At 38.4% G+C, this 17,236-nt stretch overlaps 1 protein-coding gene across 1 annotated transcript; it reads left to right on the forward strand.

The window, feature by feature from the left end:
- Nucleotides 1-3,768: 3,768 nt before the first annotated feature.
- LOC118971215 (olfactory receptor 5AN1-like) lies at nt 3,769-4,707 on the forward strand. Its single transcript, XM_037011881.1, has one exon. It carries the CDS (start codon nt 3,769-3,771, stop codon nt 4,705-4,707), a length of 939 nt encoding a protein of 312 aa, XP_036867776.1.
- Nucleotides 4,708-17,236: the final 12,529 nt, after the last annotated feature.

Here is a 17,236-nt window from a genome sequence, read left to right on the forward strand (position 1 = left end):
CCCCCCCACTTTATTCTTCCCTCTCAGGATTGCTTAAGCTATTCGGGGTGTTTGGTGTTTCTGTATGAATTTTTGAACTATCTGTTCCAGATCATTGAAGAATGCTGTTGGTAGTTTGATAGGGATTGCATCGCATCTGTATATTGCTTTGGGCAGGATGGTCATTTTGACGATATTAATTCTTCCTAGCCATGAGCATGGGATGAGTTTCCATTTGTGAGTGACGTCTTTATGGAAATTTGTACCTTTTGATTACATTTGAATGAGTTCCTCTTTCAAAGAAAGGAAGAAACCATAATTGTGGGAGTGATCTTATGTTGGTATTTTAAATGAAGCATTAGTAAGACAGTATGGTATGTTGAAAAGGTCTCCAATTCAGAACACATAAATTACACCTACTATTAATAGAAGGCATGTTGTGGAGTACACAGTCTTAAAGTGTTTTATAATCATTATTTTTTCACTTATGCTTGGGATATAATGCCAAGACTCACAGTGTTACTGTGATGATTGATTCACGTCAGGTGTTTTAGAAATGCCTGTACGTATATATCTAAAATGAAAGTGCTTTGTAAATAGGGAAGTATTCCCAGACCTATTTTATCGGTATGAGGCTCTTTTACCAGCGACCTGTTTCATGCTTGGCAAGTCCCTTAGCTCCTCTGACTTTCAATTGCCCTCTTGGAAATTGAAGGCATTGGACTTGATGATCCCTAGATCATTCCGGCTCTAGTGACTCCAAGTTTGTTAAAAGAAAAACTACCATCATGGGCTCATCATTGGACTATGAGGAGGTAGGGAAAGGGCCCAGGAGAGTTGTCGCTAAGTGGCAATGTAATGAGGAGGAAGAAATAGTCCATGGGGCTTTATTCCTACTGCCTTTTCTCCTGGCACCACCGCCCTTGACAACACATTTGAGAGAACCCTGTGCGGGCATCTCTCTTGCTGTGAAAAGACAGCCAGTTTATAGACTAAAGCTCCTGTCTTGGAGGGTAATAGGGCTCACTGAGAAAACCCTTTTGGAAAAGAAATAGGCAGCTTCAACCTTTGGTGAAAACTGTGTGTTCCTGAGGGATCTGGGTCAAGGTGAGAGTGCAAGATTAGAGGGATCAGTGGATTCCCGTGCTGTCTCAATAGCCGTGTGGTCCTCCCGGTAGGACCTGTGTGGACGAGGTTTGTGGTCCTCAGTGCCCCCGTTCATCACTCTCCCTCCCTCCACCTCCACACCCTCCACTTAGGATCCTTTCTTGGGTTTCTTCTTACCCATGCTGTCTGTCTTTTAATGAAAAGGTTAATATCTTAACTAAAATTTTAGGTATTACTTTGGGGTAAGGGATAGAAATTGAGTCCTAGTGCTATAGTGTTTTAAGAATGCGGTCTTGTGCTTGTCACATTCTCTTTTTTCACCTTTAAATGAGGATATTAAGATCATATAATATCTGCTGGGACAATGTCTATTGAGCCCAACATATTTCAGAAGTTCGTAAATGAACTCTCAATAAAAAGTACTAACCTAATGAATTTTGGGAGAGTTTCCTAAGATCAAATCCTGCTTGTCTGTGTTTCCTAACATCATCCATCCCAAAGAACCTTTCATTTAAAATTTTTGTTTGAGAAATGGGTTTTACAATTATAACAATTAATATGATATATATGTAAATATATTGCTTTGATTCATAAGTTCTGAGTATTAACAGACAAGCTGATCACTGCATAACGACAGGACAGAGTGCTCATGTATATTTCCAATGGCCTTTTGAAATACATCAAATAGTTTTCCATTGTCATCTTTGGAGACTCTGGGCTATGGGGGCACTAGTGCTGGTGACACAATCTCAGAGATGCCCCACCCGAGCACAGGCAGAGCTGGTCTGTCTCTCTTAGATTCTTTTACTTACAGTTTTCTTCATTCAGTATTCTGACTTTCTTAACCGGATTTTCTAGCCTGCACAATCTTGCCAACTGACCATGTGCTTAGTAGGTCAGATTGGAAAAGGTTTGAATTAACTATATCCACATAGTAAGATCTTTAACCACATTAATGTCAAGCACTGTTTCTTCTGCAAAATGTCTTGGGAAATGCTGAGCACATGGAAAAAGTGAATCAAAGAGAGTGAGTATGTTCAGATTTTTTTCTCTTTTTCTCTAGCTTGCCAAATTTGAACAAGATAACATTTTCAGGATCAAGTTTTTCATAAGTAAAACAATCCACAATTCACTTTTTTGAGGGGAATGAAGAATTACACAGAATACATTTAGTTATGGCTACTGTTGTTATCAGAATATGATAAAAAATGAAGAATTTTAGTGTGACTGCTTCATCAACGTTTGGATTCTTTTTGGGAATTCAATCTATCATGTTAATATTTTGGAGATGTATGTGAGAGGTTATAATTTTAAAAGATTTTCATTGACTCAAGCTCATTTTGAATAAACAATTGAGAAATTGCATGGCAGGACTCTATGCAAAGAGTAGCAGAGAGATTTCAATTTCATCAAACCATAATTGATAAGATATGTGTATTTTTTAAATGTCACACTCAAAACTTTAAAAATAGCATGGTGGGAAGTTTTCTCTTGATTTGTTGTTCTTCATGTTATAAAAGCATGTGGTTTGTCTTTATGGCTCCAGGTGATTTATTTGCTTTCCCATGAGGTCTGAGTCTACATCTGCCTACAGGCAATGATGCCTGAGTGTCTGTAAGGCTAATGATCTCAGGAAATTCCCCACGTTAACCCGTAAAGCTCTAGCACCCCTGGAATTCCCATCCATGAGAGCAACTGATACTCATGGTTATTTGTAAGCAATGATGTAAGAGCCAACTTCTATTGAAACAATTATGTGTGCCAGATCGTGTGCTGAGAATTTTGGTGAATTTCCTCATATATATAACCCTCCAGTACCATTATGGTTCAGGAGCTCTCCTTGGTCTCGCTTATTATAAGTGGAAAATCTTACTGTGTTTAAGCCACTGGGACTGGTACATAGAGCAAGAGGGTATCAGAAGAAAAACATCAAAGTCTGAACCTCTAACTACAGTCCCATGCTATTCCTCATGTAACAAAATACTCTAAGATGATAATAGACTGGGATCAATAGTGAACGGTACTAGCCTCCCTTTGGTATATTTCTATGAAGGCATCCCTAGAACATTTTTTCCTATAACTTTATTGAGCTCAAATGCTTTGCCCCCCAGAATATTATGAAAGTTATAAATTGTGATACAATTTTCAGGTCTATTTGGAGATGATACACTAAACACAGTTGTATGAACATTTGGGAAATTATTAGTAACAGGGTAAAGAATATTTTCATGGATAATAGAAGAAATTATAGAATCTGTTCAGATGACCATGTGGAACAGAAGTCCTATTTCAAAATGATATGCACTGATGCTGCTCATGCTTTTGATCATATACATAATTAGCAGAGGTGTTTAAAAAACCGTTTTTTCATCAATGATCTCTACTTCATAGATAATAATCAGTATAATAAACACATGTATAATAATCTACTGTTTATTATAGTCTAAGTCATATTTCTACATATATCTACAATTCTCATGGTACCTCCTGCATTAATACAGAACATGACACTGAACAGATACTCCTTAAGAATTCGAGATGAAAAGCCAAGGTTTTTGCACCAGGACAGTAAGCATTTCTCTTTTTCTGGTGCTCAGTGAAGGAAAAAGCTGGCATAGGGAATTATAATGCTGTCACATTTCACTACCTTGTCTCTTTTCTGATCTTAGGAGCACCAAGACTATGATTAGCAGAGAAAATATTACAGAGATCACCCACTTCATCCTCTTGGGCTTCTCCGATTTTTCCAGGTTCAAAGCACTGCTCTTTGTTGTGTTCCTGGTGATCTACGTTACAACTCTGACTTGGAACCTGAGCCTCATCATCCTAATAAGGATGGATTCCCACCTCCACACACCCATGTACTTCTTCCTCAGTAACCTGTCCTTCCTAGACATCTGCTATGTGACCTCCACTGCCCCCAAGATGCTCTCTGACTTCTTCCAAGAACAGCATACTATCACCCTAGTGGGTTGTGCTGTTCAGTACTTCTTCTTTGCAGCCCTGGGACTGACTGAGGCTTGTCTCATGACAGCCATGGCCTATGACCGCTATGCTGCCATTTGTAATCCACTTCTCTACTCATCAATCATGTCACCCACCCTCTGTGTTGGGATGGTGCTGGGGTCCTACATGGCTGGCATCTCTGGCTCTGTATCCCAAGTGTGTGCCATTCTTCAACTCCACTTCTGTGGGCCTAATGTCATTCGCCACTTCTTCTGTGACATGCCCCAGCTGTTAGTCCTGTCCTGCTCTGACATTTTCTTTGCCAAACTCTTACTTGCTATATTAGCAATGATCTTTGGGATAATAAATGCCCTTGTTGTCATGATATCCTATGTCTATATTGTCATCTCCATCATGAAGATCACTACAACTAAAGGCAGGTCGAAGACTTTCAACACCTGTGCTTCTCACCTGACAGTAGTTTCCCTCTTCTATACCTCAAGTAGCTTTGTCTATTTGAGTTTCAGCTCTGGTGGTTCTTCCAACTTTGACAGATTTGCATCGGTCTTCTACACAGTGATGATTCCCATGTTGAACCCATTGATTTACAGTCTGAGGAACAAGGAAATCAAAGATGCCTTGAAGAGGTTGCAGAAAAAGGGTGGTTACTGCTGACATCACAGATTCTGTGATTTTTAAATATATTATACCTTCAAAATTGTCGGAATGCACAATACTGAGCATATGAACAGACTGCTACAAATTTCACACTGCCTTTGGACAAAGAAAGTTTAATTTGATGTAGGTAATATACCACATTTGACTAAGAGGTGATACAAGGCCACACAAACTGTGTATATTTAAGTCTTGGAGCTTCATAACTTTCAGTCTACATGAAGGGAGGTCTCATCATTTATTAATCTGTCCACATGTATTTGTGAAACATTAAGGTTTAGAAACTTTTGGCCTCTTTTTGATTCTGATACTGACCCATGAGAAATACCTGGCAGAGGCCCCAGGAGTATAAAAACCCTGTCTACAAAATATTCTAATGCAATGACATGACGGAGATGGTTATTTTTTGTTTCTGACCCAAGGGGAAGTAAACAGAGGTAAGGTTTGGGCATTTGGATGGAAACAAAGCTATGTAGTTGGTCTGATTTTGCCTTCTGGAAACATCTGAGACAGGTAATGTTTGTTTAAGGTCTCCTTAGTGCTAACGATCTAATAAAGTTTTCATCACATCCTCATCTGTACCAGCTGTAGTCTTTGGAAGAAAGAGGTGGTTTCAATCATAAAGTTGAATAGACCGAAGGATGTGGACCCTGCAGTGCCGTTTATTTACAAGTCTAATGATGTAGTTTCTGGCCTTTAGTGTCCAATGGGGATTTTTGTTGGGAGATGCATTCAAATTCCATGTCACAACCAATAGTAGTTTCTGAGAGTGTGGGACTCAAACTTCTCTTTCTTTCCTGCATTAAATTCATAAAATTTACCTTGGTTTACATAGCCAGTGGTTCACGCTATCAAATTGTTTCTGATGTTTCAACATCTGTTCATATTTGGTAAGAGGACACTTGTGTGAGAATTCATTGTAATAATAGAATGCTGATATTCAATATTCCAGAAATGAAGAATAAATAGGGAAAACTGGTATACATACTCTCCTATCGTCCATTTTCTCCTCTAATGATTTTTGGTTATATAAGGTGATATAAAAGATGGAGTAGAATGGTTAGAGTTACTTAATTCTGATAGGTTTCTGGAAGCCTTAAAGACCATGAGAGAAAATGAATAGAAAGATGGGCAGAGTTCTCAACTCTGGCCACGTTTTACAAATGTTTTGGTCTTTGTGATGTGATTAAAAGAATAGCAACATACGTAATAGCACTGACTATTGAGTTGCCTGATTGATATCAGACTTGAATAAGCTGATACAAAATAGATGTCATTACAATTACAGATTATCTTTGGCAGGTCACTGGATATTTAATGATATTTTGAGTGTGAATTCTGATCAGTGACATAAATTCTTTCATTTAGTGAAGAACTGTAAGTGAAGAGGTATTTGAAGGCTTTGCTAAATGTTTCAATGGCTTCCACATGGGCAGGACTGAGCTGAGGGAAATTACTGCACCTCTGGGAAAGTATGTGAGGGCTTTCCTCCTGCCCAGGAAAGAAGTGCAGTACGAACAGATGTGCGGCCTCTGTGCCGCCATAGGCGTGCTATGTGAGGCATTGCTTCTGAAAAACATATAATAATGGGTAACAGGTCTGTTTCGATGGGGCCATGAGATCTTCCTTAGGTGACAGACCTCTGTTAGGTTTATAAGATAGTATTTATTAGCTCTTGTGAAAAATACTGCAATAAATGTGGAGGTGCAGGTATCTTTAAAGATCCTGTTTTTATTTCCACTGCATATATAGGCAGAAGTAGTATTGCTGGGTCATACAGCAGTCATATTAATAGCATTTTGAGGAATTCCATACTATTTTTAATTATGGCTAAAAGAATTTACTTTCCTCAATGAGTGTATAATGGTCCGTTTTCTACATGTCCTCACCAGCATGTTATCTTTTGTCTTCTTGATGGTGGCCATTCTAAAGGTGTGAGGTGAACCTCATTTTGGTTTTCCTTTTGCATTTCCCGGGTTGTTAGTGTTGTTCAGGACCTTTTCACATACCTGTTGGCCATTTGGTTGTCTTCTTGGAAAAATTTCTCTTCACGTCTTTCGCCCATTTTTTATTAGCTTGTTTGTTGTTTTGTTCTTGAGTTGTGAGTTTTTTATAGGTATGGTTATGAACCCCTTATCTAATACACAGTTTATAAATATTTTATGATATATGGTTCACAGATATTTTGTATCATTCTCTATGTTGCCTTTTCATTGATGCTTGGTTGTTCCTTTTGTTGTGCAGAGACTTTTTAGTTCTTTCTAATTTTTTCTTATTTTGGTATCAATAATCTATAATTACAGAAAGAACTTTATATTTACTAGGTTCCCCCTTCACGAAGTCCCCCCCCACACCCCTTCACAGTCCATCGGCATAGTAAGATGCTGTAAAATCACTACTTGTCTGCTCTGTGTTGCGCAGCCCTCCCCGCGCCCCGCATGCACTGTACATGCTAATCGTAATGCCCTCTTCCTTTTTCCCCACCCTCATCCCTCCCTCCCCACCCATCATTCCCAGTCCCTTGCCCTTTGGTAACTATTAGTCCACTCTTGGGATCTGTGATTCTGCTGCTGTTTTGTTCCTTCAGTTTTCCTTTGTTTTTATACTCCACATATGAGTGAAATCATTTGGTACTTGTCCTCCACTTGGCTTATCTCATTAAGCATAATATCCTCTAGCTCCATCAATGTTGTTGTGAATGGTAGGATCTATTTTTTTTCTTATGGCTGCATAATATTCCATTGTGTATATGTACCACATCTTCTTTATCCATTCATCTACTGATGGACATTTAGGTTGCTTCCATATCTTGGCTATTGTAAACAGTGCAGCGATAAACTTAGGGGTGCATCTGTCTTTTTCAAACTGGAGTGCTGCATTCTTAGGGTAAATTCTTAGAAGTGGAATTCCTGGGTCAAATGGTATTTCTATTTTGAGCATTCTGAGGAACCTCCATACTGCTTTCCACAATGGTTGAACTAGTTTACATTCCCACCAGCAGTGTAGGAAGCCTCCCCTTTCTCCACAACCTCGCCAACATTTGTTGTTGTTTGTCTTTTCGATGATGGCAATCATTATTGGTGTGAGATAATATCTCATTGTGGTTTTAATTTGCATTTCTCTGATGATTAGCGATGTGGAGCATCGTTTCATGTGCCTCTTGCCCATCTGGATTTCTTCTTAAGAGAAATGTCTATTCAATTCCTCTGCCCATTTTTTAATTGGATTATTTGCTTTTTGTTTGTTGAGTCGTGTGAGCTCTTTATATATTTTGGATGTCAGTCCTTTATCAGATCTGTCATTTATGAATATATTCTCCCATACTGTAGGATAGCTTTTTGTTCTATTGATGGTGTCCTTTGCTGTACAGAAGCTTTTTAGCTTGATATAGTCCCACTTGTCCATTTTTGTGTTTGTTTCCCTTGCCCAGGGAGATATGTTCATGAAGAAGTCACAGATGTTTATGTCTATGAGATTTTTGCCTATGTTTTTTTCTAAGAGTTTTATGGTTTTATGACTTACATTCAGGTGTTTGATCCATTTGGAGTTTACTTTTGTCTATGGGGTTAGACAGTGATCCAGTTTCCTTCACTTACGTGTAGCTATCCAGTTTTGCCAGCACCATCTATTGTAGACTGTCATTTCCCCATTGTATGTCCATGGCTCTTTTATCAAATATTAATTGGCCATATATGTTTGGGTTAATGTCTGGAGTCTCTATTCTGTTCCACTGGTCTGTGGCTCTGTTCTTGTGCCAGTACCAAATTGTCTTGATTACTGTGACTTTGTAGTAGAGCTTGAAGATGGGGACTGAGATCTCCCCATATTTTATTCTTCCTTCTCAGGATTGTGTTGCCTATTCGGGTTCTTTGACGGTTCCATATGAATTTTTGAACTATTTGTTCCAGTTCATTGAAGAATGCTGTTGGTAATTTGATAGGGATTGAATCGAATCTATAGATTGTTTTGGGCAGCATGGCCATTTAGACAATATAAATTCTTCCTAGCCAGGAGCATTCGATGAGTTTCCATTTGTTAGTGACCTCTTTAATTTCTCTTAAGTGTGTCTTGTAGTTTTCAGTGTATAGGTCTTTCACTTCCTGGGTTAGGTTTATTCCTAGGTATTTTATTCTTTTTGATGCTATTGTGAATGGAATTGTTTTCCTGATTTCTCTTTCTATTAGTTCATTGTTAGAGTATAGGAAAGCTACAGATTTCTGTGTGTTAATTTTGTATTCTGCAACTTTGCTGAATTCCGATATTAGTTCTAGTAGTTTTGGAGTGGAGTCTTTAGGGTTTTTTATGTACAATATCATGTCATCTGCAAATAGTGACAGTTTGACTTCTTCTTTACCTGTCTGGATTCCTTGTATTTCTTTGTTTTGTCTGAGTGCTGCGGCTAGGACCTCCAGTATCACGTTGAATTACAGTGGGGAGAGTGGGCATCCCTGTCTTGTTCCTGATCTCAGAGGAAAAGCTTCAGCCTTTTGCTGTTCAGTATGATGGTAGCTGTGGGTTTATCATTTATGGGCTTTATTATGTTGAGGTACTTGACCTCTATGCCCATTTTGTTGATAGTTTTTATCATGAATGGATGTTGAATTTTTTCGAATCCTTTTTCAGCATCTATGGAGATGATCATGTGGTTTTTGTCCTTCTTTTTATTGATGTGGTGGATGATGTTGATGGATTTTCGAATGTTGTACCATCCTCGCATCCCTGGGATGAATCCCATTTTGTCATGGTGTATGATCCTTTTGATGTATTTTTGAATTTGGTTTCCTAATATTTTGTTGAGTATTTTTGCATCTACGTTCATCAGGGATATTGGTGTGTAGTTTTCTTTTTTGGTGGGGTCTTTGCCTGGTTTTTGTATTAGGGTGATGTTGGCTTCATAGAATGAGTTTGGGAGTATTCCCTCCTCTTCTATTTTTTGGAAAACTTTAAGGAGAATGGGTGTTATGTCTTCTCTTTATGTTTGATAAAATTCTGAGGTAAATCCATCTGGCCTGGGGGTTTTGTTCTTGGGTAGTTTTTTGATTACCAATTCAATTTCGTTGCTGGTAATTGGTCTGTTTAGATTTTCTGTTTCTTTCTGGGTCAGTCTTGGAAGGTTGTATTTTTCTAAGAAGTTGTCGATTTCTCCTAGGTTTTCCAGCTTGTTAGCATATAGATTTTCTAGTATTCTCTAATAATTCTTTGTATTTCTGTTGGATCCGTTGTGATTTTTCCTTTCTCGTTTCTAATTCTGTTGATGTGTGTTGACTCTCTTTTTATCTTAATAAGTCTGGCTAGAGTCTTACCTATTTTGTTTATTTTCTAGAAGAACTAGCTCTTGGTTTCATTGATTTTTTCTTTTGTTTTATTCTTATCAATTTTATTTATTTCTCCTGTGATCTTTATTATGTCCCTCCGTCTTCTGACTTTAGGCCTCATTTGTTCTTCTTTTTCCAATTTTGATAATTGTGACATTAGACTATTCATTTTGGATTGTTCTTTCTTCCTTAAATATGCCGGGATTGCTATATAGTTTCCTCTAAAGACTGCTTTTGCTGCATCTCACAGAAGTTTGGGGTTTGTGTTATTGTTGTCATGTGTTTCCATATATTGCTGGATCTCCATTTTAATTTGGTTATTGATCCATTGATTATTTAGGAGTATGTTGTTAAGCCTCCATGTGTTTGTGAGCCTTTTTGCTTTCTTGGTAGAATTTATTTCTAGTTTTATACCTTTTTGGTCTCAAAAGTTGGTTGGTAGGATTTCAATCTTTTGGAATTTACTGAGGCTCTTTTTGTGGCCTAGTATGTGGTCTATTCTAGAGAATGTTCCATGTGCACTTGAAAATAATGTGTATCCTGTTGCTTTTGGGTGTAGAGTTCTATAGATGTCTATTAGGTCCATCTGTTCTGGTGTGTTGTTCAGTGCCTCTGTGTCCTCACGTATTTTCAGTCTGGTGGATCTGTCCTTTGGGGTGAGTGGTGTGTTAAAGTCTCCCAAAATGAATGCATTGCATTCTATTTCCTTCTTTAATTCTGTTAGTATTTGATTCACATATATTGGAGCTCCTGTATTGGGTACATATATGTTTATAATGGTTATATCCTCTTGTTGGACTGAGCCCTTTATCATTATATAATGTCCTTCTTTATCTCTTGTTACTTTCTTTATTTTGAGGTCAATTTTGTCTTATACTAGTATTGCAGCACCTACTTTTTTCTCTCTGTTGTTTGCATGAAACATCTTTCTCCAACCCTTGACTTTTAATCTGTGCATGTCTTTGGGTTTGAGGTGAGTCTCTTGTAAGCAGCATATGGATGGGTCTTGCTTTTTTATCCATTCTATTACTCTGCGTCTTTTGATTGTTGCATTCAGTCCATTTACATTTAGGGTGATTATTGAAAGGTATGTACTTATTGCCATTGCAGGCTTTAAGTTTGTGGTTACCAAAGGTTCATGGTTAGTTTGTTTACTACCTTACTGTCTGAACTCACTCACTTATTGAGCTGTTATAAAGACAGTCTGATGATTATTTTTTTCTCTTCTTTTTCCTCCTCCTCCATTTTTCATATGTTGGGTGTTTTGTTCTATGCTCTTTTTAGGAGTGCTCACATCTAGAGCAGTCCCTCTGAGATACCCTGTAGAGGTGGTTTGTGGGAGGCAAATTCCGTCAACTTTTGCTTGTCTGGAAACTGTTTAATCCCTCCTTCATATTTAAATGATAATCGTGCTGGATACAGTATCCTTGGTTCAAGGCCTTTCTGTTTCATTGCATTAAATATATCATGCCATTCTCTTCTGGCCTGTAAGGTTTCTGTTTAGAAGTCTGATGATTGCCTGATGAGTTTTCATTTGTAGGTGATCTTTTTTCTCTCTCTGGCTGCCTTTAATACTCTGTCCCTATCCTTGTTTTTGCCATTTTAATTATTATGTGTCTTGGTGTTGACCTCATTGGATCCCATCTCTCGGGAGTTCTGTGTGCTTCCGTAGTCTGAGAACTATTTCCTCCCTCAGTTTGGGAAAGTTCTCAGCAATTATTTCTTCAAAGACACTTTCTATCCCTTTTTCTCTCTCCTCTTCCTCTGGTACCCTTATAATGCGGATATCGTTCCTTTTGGATTGGTCACACAGTTCTCTTAATATTTTTTCATCCTGGAGATCCTTTTATCTCTCTCTGCATCAGCTTCTATGTGTTCCTGTTCTCTGGTTTCTATTCCATCAGTGGCCTCTTGCATCTTATCCATTCTGCTTATAAATCCTTCCAGAGTTTATTTCACTTCTGTAATCTCCCTCCAGACATCTGTGATCTCCCTCCGGACGTCTGTAATCTCCGTCCAGACTTCATCCATTAGCTCTTGCATGTTTCTCTGCAGCTCTGTCAGCATGTTTATGATTTTTATTTTGAATTCTTTTTTAGGGAGACTGGTTAGTTCTGTCTCTGAAGATCCTTTCCCAGGTGTAACTATCTTGGTCTGGACCACGTTTTTTTGCCTTTTCATGGTCATTGCAGTGGCTGTAGGCAGGTTGTGGGTGTGTCAGCTGGGAGGAGAAAGTCTTTCCTGCTTGCTGGATGCCTTGCCCTTCTCCGCTGCCTGTGACAGCTACCTGCACTCCTAGAGCAGCCACCAGGTTAATCTTCTAAGTTGCTGTGGGCGGGGTGTCTGTCAGAGTAGCACGGAGCCCTTCAGGGAGTGGCAGGCATGCCAGGTACACTCCTCCATGCTAGCGGTGACCCTGCTGGGCAGTTGTGTGGCAGCAGCGGCCTTTGGGGAAGTCCCCAGGCAGCTTCTGGGAGCACCCCTGTTCCCTCTGGCTCTGCTGCTGGTGCACACTGTGCTTTTCCATGCAGGTTTCTACCAGGCTCTGGCTTCCCTGCCGCTGATGTGTGTGAGCTGTGCCCAGGCTGTTTGGTCACGCTGCTGTGGGCTAGCCCTGCAGAGCATGGATCTGCTCTCAGTTCCTTCTAGCACTTCCGCCCCTGGTGCGTGCTACCACTGTCCTGCTACTGGGTCCATATGTCGGGGTCCATAACAGTTGTAGGAATGACTGGTAGGCTGCCTAGTCCTGTGAGGGGCTTCAGAGCTGCACTGCCTCCGTTTAGAGCACCTAAGTTTCCCTGGTATTCCCAGCTGCTGGGACAACTTCGTCCAGCTATGGGGACCCTGTCTCTTTAAGACTTGCAGAAAGCACTCGCTTTTTTTTTGTCTCAGGGGCACCAGTTGCAGGGACCTGCCCACAGGTTTTGCTTTTCCATTTCTTTAATATCCAGCACCCCATGCACCTTCTGTCTGCACTCCAGGAGCAGATTTCTTGAGCTGGTTGTTTAGCAGTCCTGGGCTTTCACTCCCTCCCTGTTCTGACTCCTTTCTTCCCGCTGGGTTTTGGGGTGGGGGAGCAATCTGGTCCTGCTTGTCTGTGGCTTGTATCTTACCCCCTTCATGTGATGCTGAGTTCTCACAGATGTGGATGTATCCTGGCTGTTATACTGCCTCCACTGGTGTCTCTTTTAGGAATAGTTGTATTTATTGTATTTCCATAAATATATATGTTTTGGGGAGGAGATTTCCTCTAAACTACTCATGTCGCCATCCTCCCGTGATCCCGAGGCTTTTTAGTTTAATGTAATCCAATTTGTTGATTTTTCCTTTTGTTCCTTGTGCTTTTGGAGACATATCCTAAAAATTGTTTCTGTGACCAATGTCAAGGAGTTCATTTCCTATCTTTTATTCTAAGAATCTTATGGTTTCAGGTCAAATCTTTAATTTATTTATGGTTAATGCTTGTGAGTGGTGGATGATAGAAGTCCAATTTCATTCTTATGCATGTAGTTATTCCATTTTTCCAACACCATTTTTATAGAGACGAGCCGTCCCCATTGCACATTTTTTACTTTCTTTCACATATTAGAATATGTTCCAAACAAAACAAGATAAAACTCTAGAAACAGACCTATACATGCAAGGGTTTATTTACAGACTCTATTTGTTTTGTTGGCTTATCTATTTTTATGATAGGCCCATATTGTTTTGGTTAGCAAAGCCTGTGACCTAATTTGAAGTCATGTATGTGATGCTTCCAGTTTTATTCTTTTTCAGAAGTGTTTGGCTATTGAGTGTCTTTTGTGGTTTCATGCAAATTTTAGTATTGTGTTTTCTATTCCTGTGAAAAATGCCATCAGAATTTTGATAGAGATTGTGTTGAATATAGAGATGGATGTAAGTAATATGGACATTTGAAGAATATTGATTTTGTTCCAGGAACACAAGTTATCTTTCCATTTGTCTGTGTCTTTAGTTTCTTTCAGCAATTATTGTGCTTTTCATAGTACAATCTTTCACTTCGTTGATTAAGTTTACTGCTAAGTATATTATTGTTTCTAATGTTATGGTGAATGGGATAATATTCTTTATTTCTTTTCCAGATGTTTTATTGTTAGTGTATAGTAATGCAACTAGTTTCTGTATGGTGATTTTATATCCTGCTACATAATGAATCTGATCCTACAGATTATTGTTGAATATCTAGGATTTTTTTATATTAGAATGTATCATCTTCAATAATGACAATTTTCCTTTTTTTTGTGATTGAGATGCCTTTCATTCCTTTCTTTGCCTGATTGTTCTAGCTAGGACTTCCAGTACGGTGTTGAAAAGGAGGAGTTAGATAAGGTATACTTGTTTTGTTCTTAATATTGGAGAACAAATTTCAATCCTTCTATTTTTCATATTATGTTAGCTGTGAGTTTGTGATATATGGCCTTAATTGGGTTGTGGTATGTTCCTTTGAGTATCCAATTTGCTTAGGTTTTATTTTATCAATGTTTCTTTAGCATATTTTGAGATTATCATATGATATTTATCTTTTATTGTATTAATGCAGTGTATCCAATTTATGGATTTTTATGTTGTGAACCATCCTTGCAAATCAGGAATAAATTCATCTTGATCATGTTGTGTGATCTTTTTGATGTGTTGTTGAATTAAGTTTATTAATATTTTGTCAAGAATTTTTGCATCTGTATTCATCACAGCCATTTGTATATAGTTTTGATTTCTTGGAGTGTCCTTATCTATTTTTGATATAAAGATGATGTTAACATAATATATAGTTTAGCATAAGGCTTGGGGTTAATGTTAGGATTAGCTTTATCTATTTTTTTTCTCTTGGTTTAGGAAAGGTTTGTCAATTTGTTTACCTTTAAAACACTAGCTTTTAGTTTCTATATCATTTCTTTCAGTTTTATCACCTTTAATCCATTTAGATAACAAAGATTAGAGATCTTTGTTATCTCCTTACTTATGCAAACTTTTGCATGGTCTGTATTTTCTTATCTATTTCCATGATTTCAGAAGTTAATTTGTTTATGTGAATCTCTTCACTGTACAGATGTACTTTTGTTGATGTGTGGATGCTGAGTTTTAGTTGTCAAAAGGGGTCAGGAGGTTCTGGTTCAGGTAAGTATCCCAGGTGGACCCTGAGCTCATCTCTTCCCAGAAACACAGAAAATCTACATTTCCATACATTGCAATTTTCTCTGAGAGAAATTCATCATCTTGCTGATTCTTGCATGTTGTGCAAATAAGGAAAAAGCCCATGTTGAGACAGGGAAGACAGAGAGTGAGTCTCAATGATAATCCCATCCCTGGGCACAGTCATATGAACTCCCAGATTCTCCTTGAATAGTGAAGAGGTTGATCCAGCAGCCGGTGTCCTAACAATGAAGATTCCTTCTGAGCGATGATGCCCCCAATAACTTCTAGCTCTGAAAGTCAACTGGACTTAAATCCACAAGGCCCACAAAATTAGAGCTTAGAGACATTATTCATGGATTTTCTCCCAGGTCTTAGTGCAGAGGCAGCATTCCAAAAGATCCAGCTCCCAGTACCCCAATGAAAAAGACCTATTTGAATATTGTCAAAGGCGCAGACCATGTGTGAGTCTTCTAATTCAAAACACACCTACCAACAGAATGCAATCTTGGCTGGAGACTAGCGAGGTCTGCAGGTGCCGGCTTTGCATATACACCGTGCCCCACTCCAGTTCACCAGTCTCTCCTGGGAAGGAGCTGGTGCACATACTTGGTGCCCCAGGTTTTGTGATTGCTGCTCAGAAGATACATCCCTTGTCTGCCTGGCTCTGTTGGTTACTGGGGCTTGCACTCATGGGTCACAGAGGTCTGTAGCACACAAACAAGTAGTTCTTAACAGACTTTCATCCCCAGGGCTTAGTGCAGAGGGCATAGAAAGAAACACCTAACCTCAGTATTTCATCAAAATAAATCTACTTACCTACTTTCAAAATGCTTCCTGCATGTCTGGTACGAATTACCCTGCCTCTAGTTGTTGAATGAGATCTCTCTCTTTCGGGTCACTGACTGCTGTTGTTATGTGATAAACTACTAGGGGTTTCTAAGAAGACCAAAGGCTGCTGGAAAATCACAAAAGTTTGAGAGATAATTATGAGATAAGGCCCAGATGGATGATAAGTTTCATCTACACAAGATACACCATGAATACTAGGAGAGGTAGTGGTTGTTTTTTTTGTTATGCACAGAAACCAATACAGAGAATACTGAAAATGAACCTAGGAATATGTCCAAACAGAAGAACAAGATGAAACTCTAAAAACAGACTTACTGAAATAGGAATAAAATGATTTACCTGATGAGTAGTTCCATTTATGGTGATGAACATTTTTACCAAGGTTTGGAGACTTCACATAAACAAAATGAGCATTTCAATGAAGGGTTACAAAATATTAGAAATTGTCAAATAGAATCACATAGATGCAGAATACAATAAACTGAAAAATTCAAAAGATTCAGCCATACTTGATAAACTAGAAAAAGAATCAATGAAATTGAAGATAGGTCAATGCAATTCATCCTTTTAGAGGAGCAAAAAGAATAAATGATGAAAAGAATGAAGATATCTTAATGGACTTACAGGACACCATCAAATACATCAGTATTTTCATTATAGAACTCCCAGAAAGTGAAGGGAGAGTGAAATGGATGAAAGCTCATCTCAATAAATAATGGTTGAAAATATCCCCTACCTGGGGGAAGTAATGGACATTCAGATCTTGGAACCCAGAGTAGTCCAGATAATATAAATCCAAAAAGATCCACACTATAGTGTCTTATAAATAAAATATAAAAATATGAAAAGAAAAATGTTCAACTGAAAGAGAAAATCAACTTGCTATGTACAAGAGAACCCAAGAAAGACTATCAGTAAGTTTTCCAGCAGAAATTTTGCACTCCTAAGAGTGAGTGGCACAATATATTCAATGTGTTGAGAAATATATGCAATCCAAGGACAGTCTACTGTGATAAGCTGTCTTTCATAATTGAAGGAGCAATAAGAGTTTATCAGACAAGGAAACCTAAAGAGTTTACAAGATTAGTTTTACAAGAGATTCTAAATGACTCTCTTTATGTAGAAATTAAGAGATTCTAATTAGTAAGAGGAGACATATGAAAATGTAAACCTCACTGGAAAGGTAAAAATGGCTAAGTTCATATATGCTA

The sequence above is a fragment of the Manis javanica genome, unplaced genomic scaffold, assembly GCF_040802235.1.
Source record: "Manis javanica isolate MJ-LG unplaced genomic scaffold, MJ_LKY HiC_scaffold_25, whole genome shotgun sequence".
NCBI classification, from domain to species: Eukaryota; Metazoa; Chordata; class Mammalia; order Pholidota; family Manidae; genus Manis; species Manis javanica.

Bases quoted from the DNA above. Each gene is read 5' to 3' on its own strand.
- LOC118971215 (XM_037011881.1), top strand. From the start codon at position 3,769: ATGATTAGCAGAGAAAATATTACAGAGATCACCCACTTCATCCTCTTG.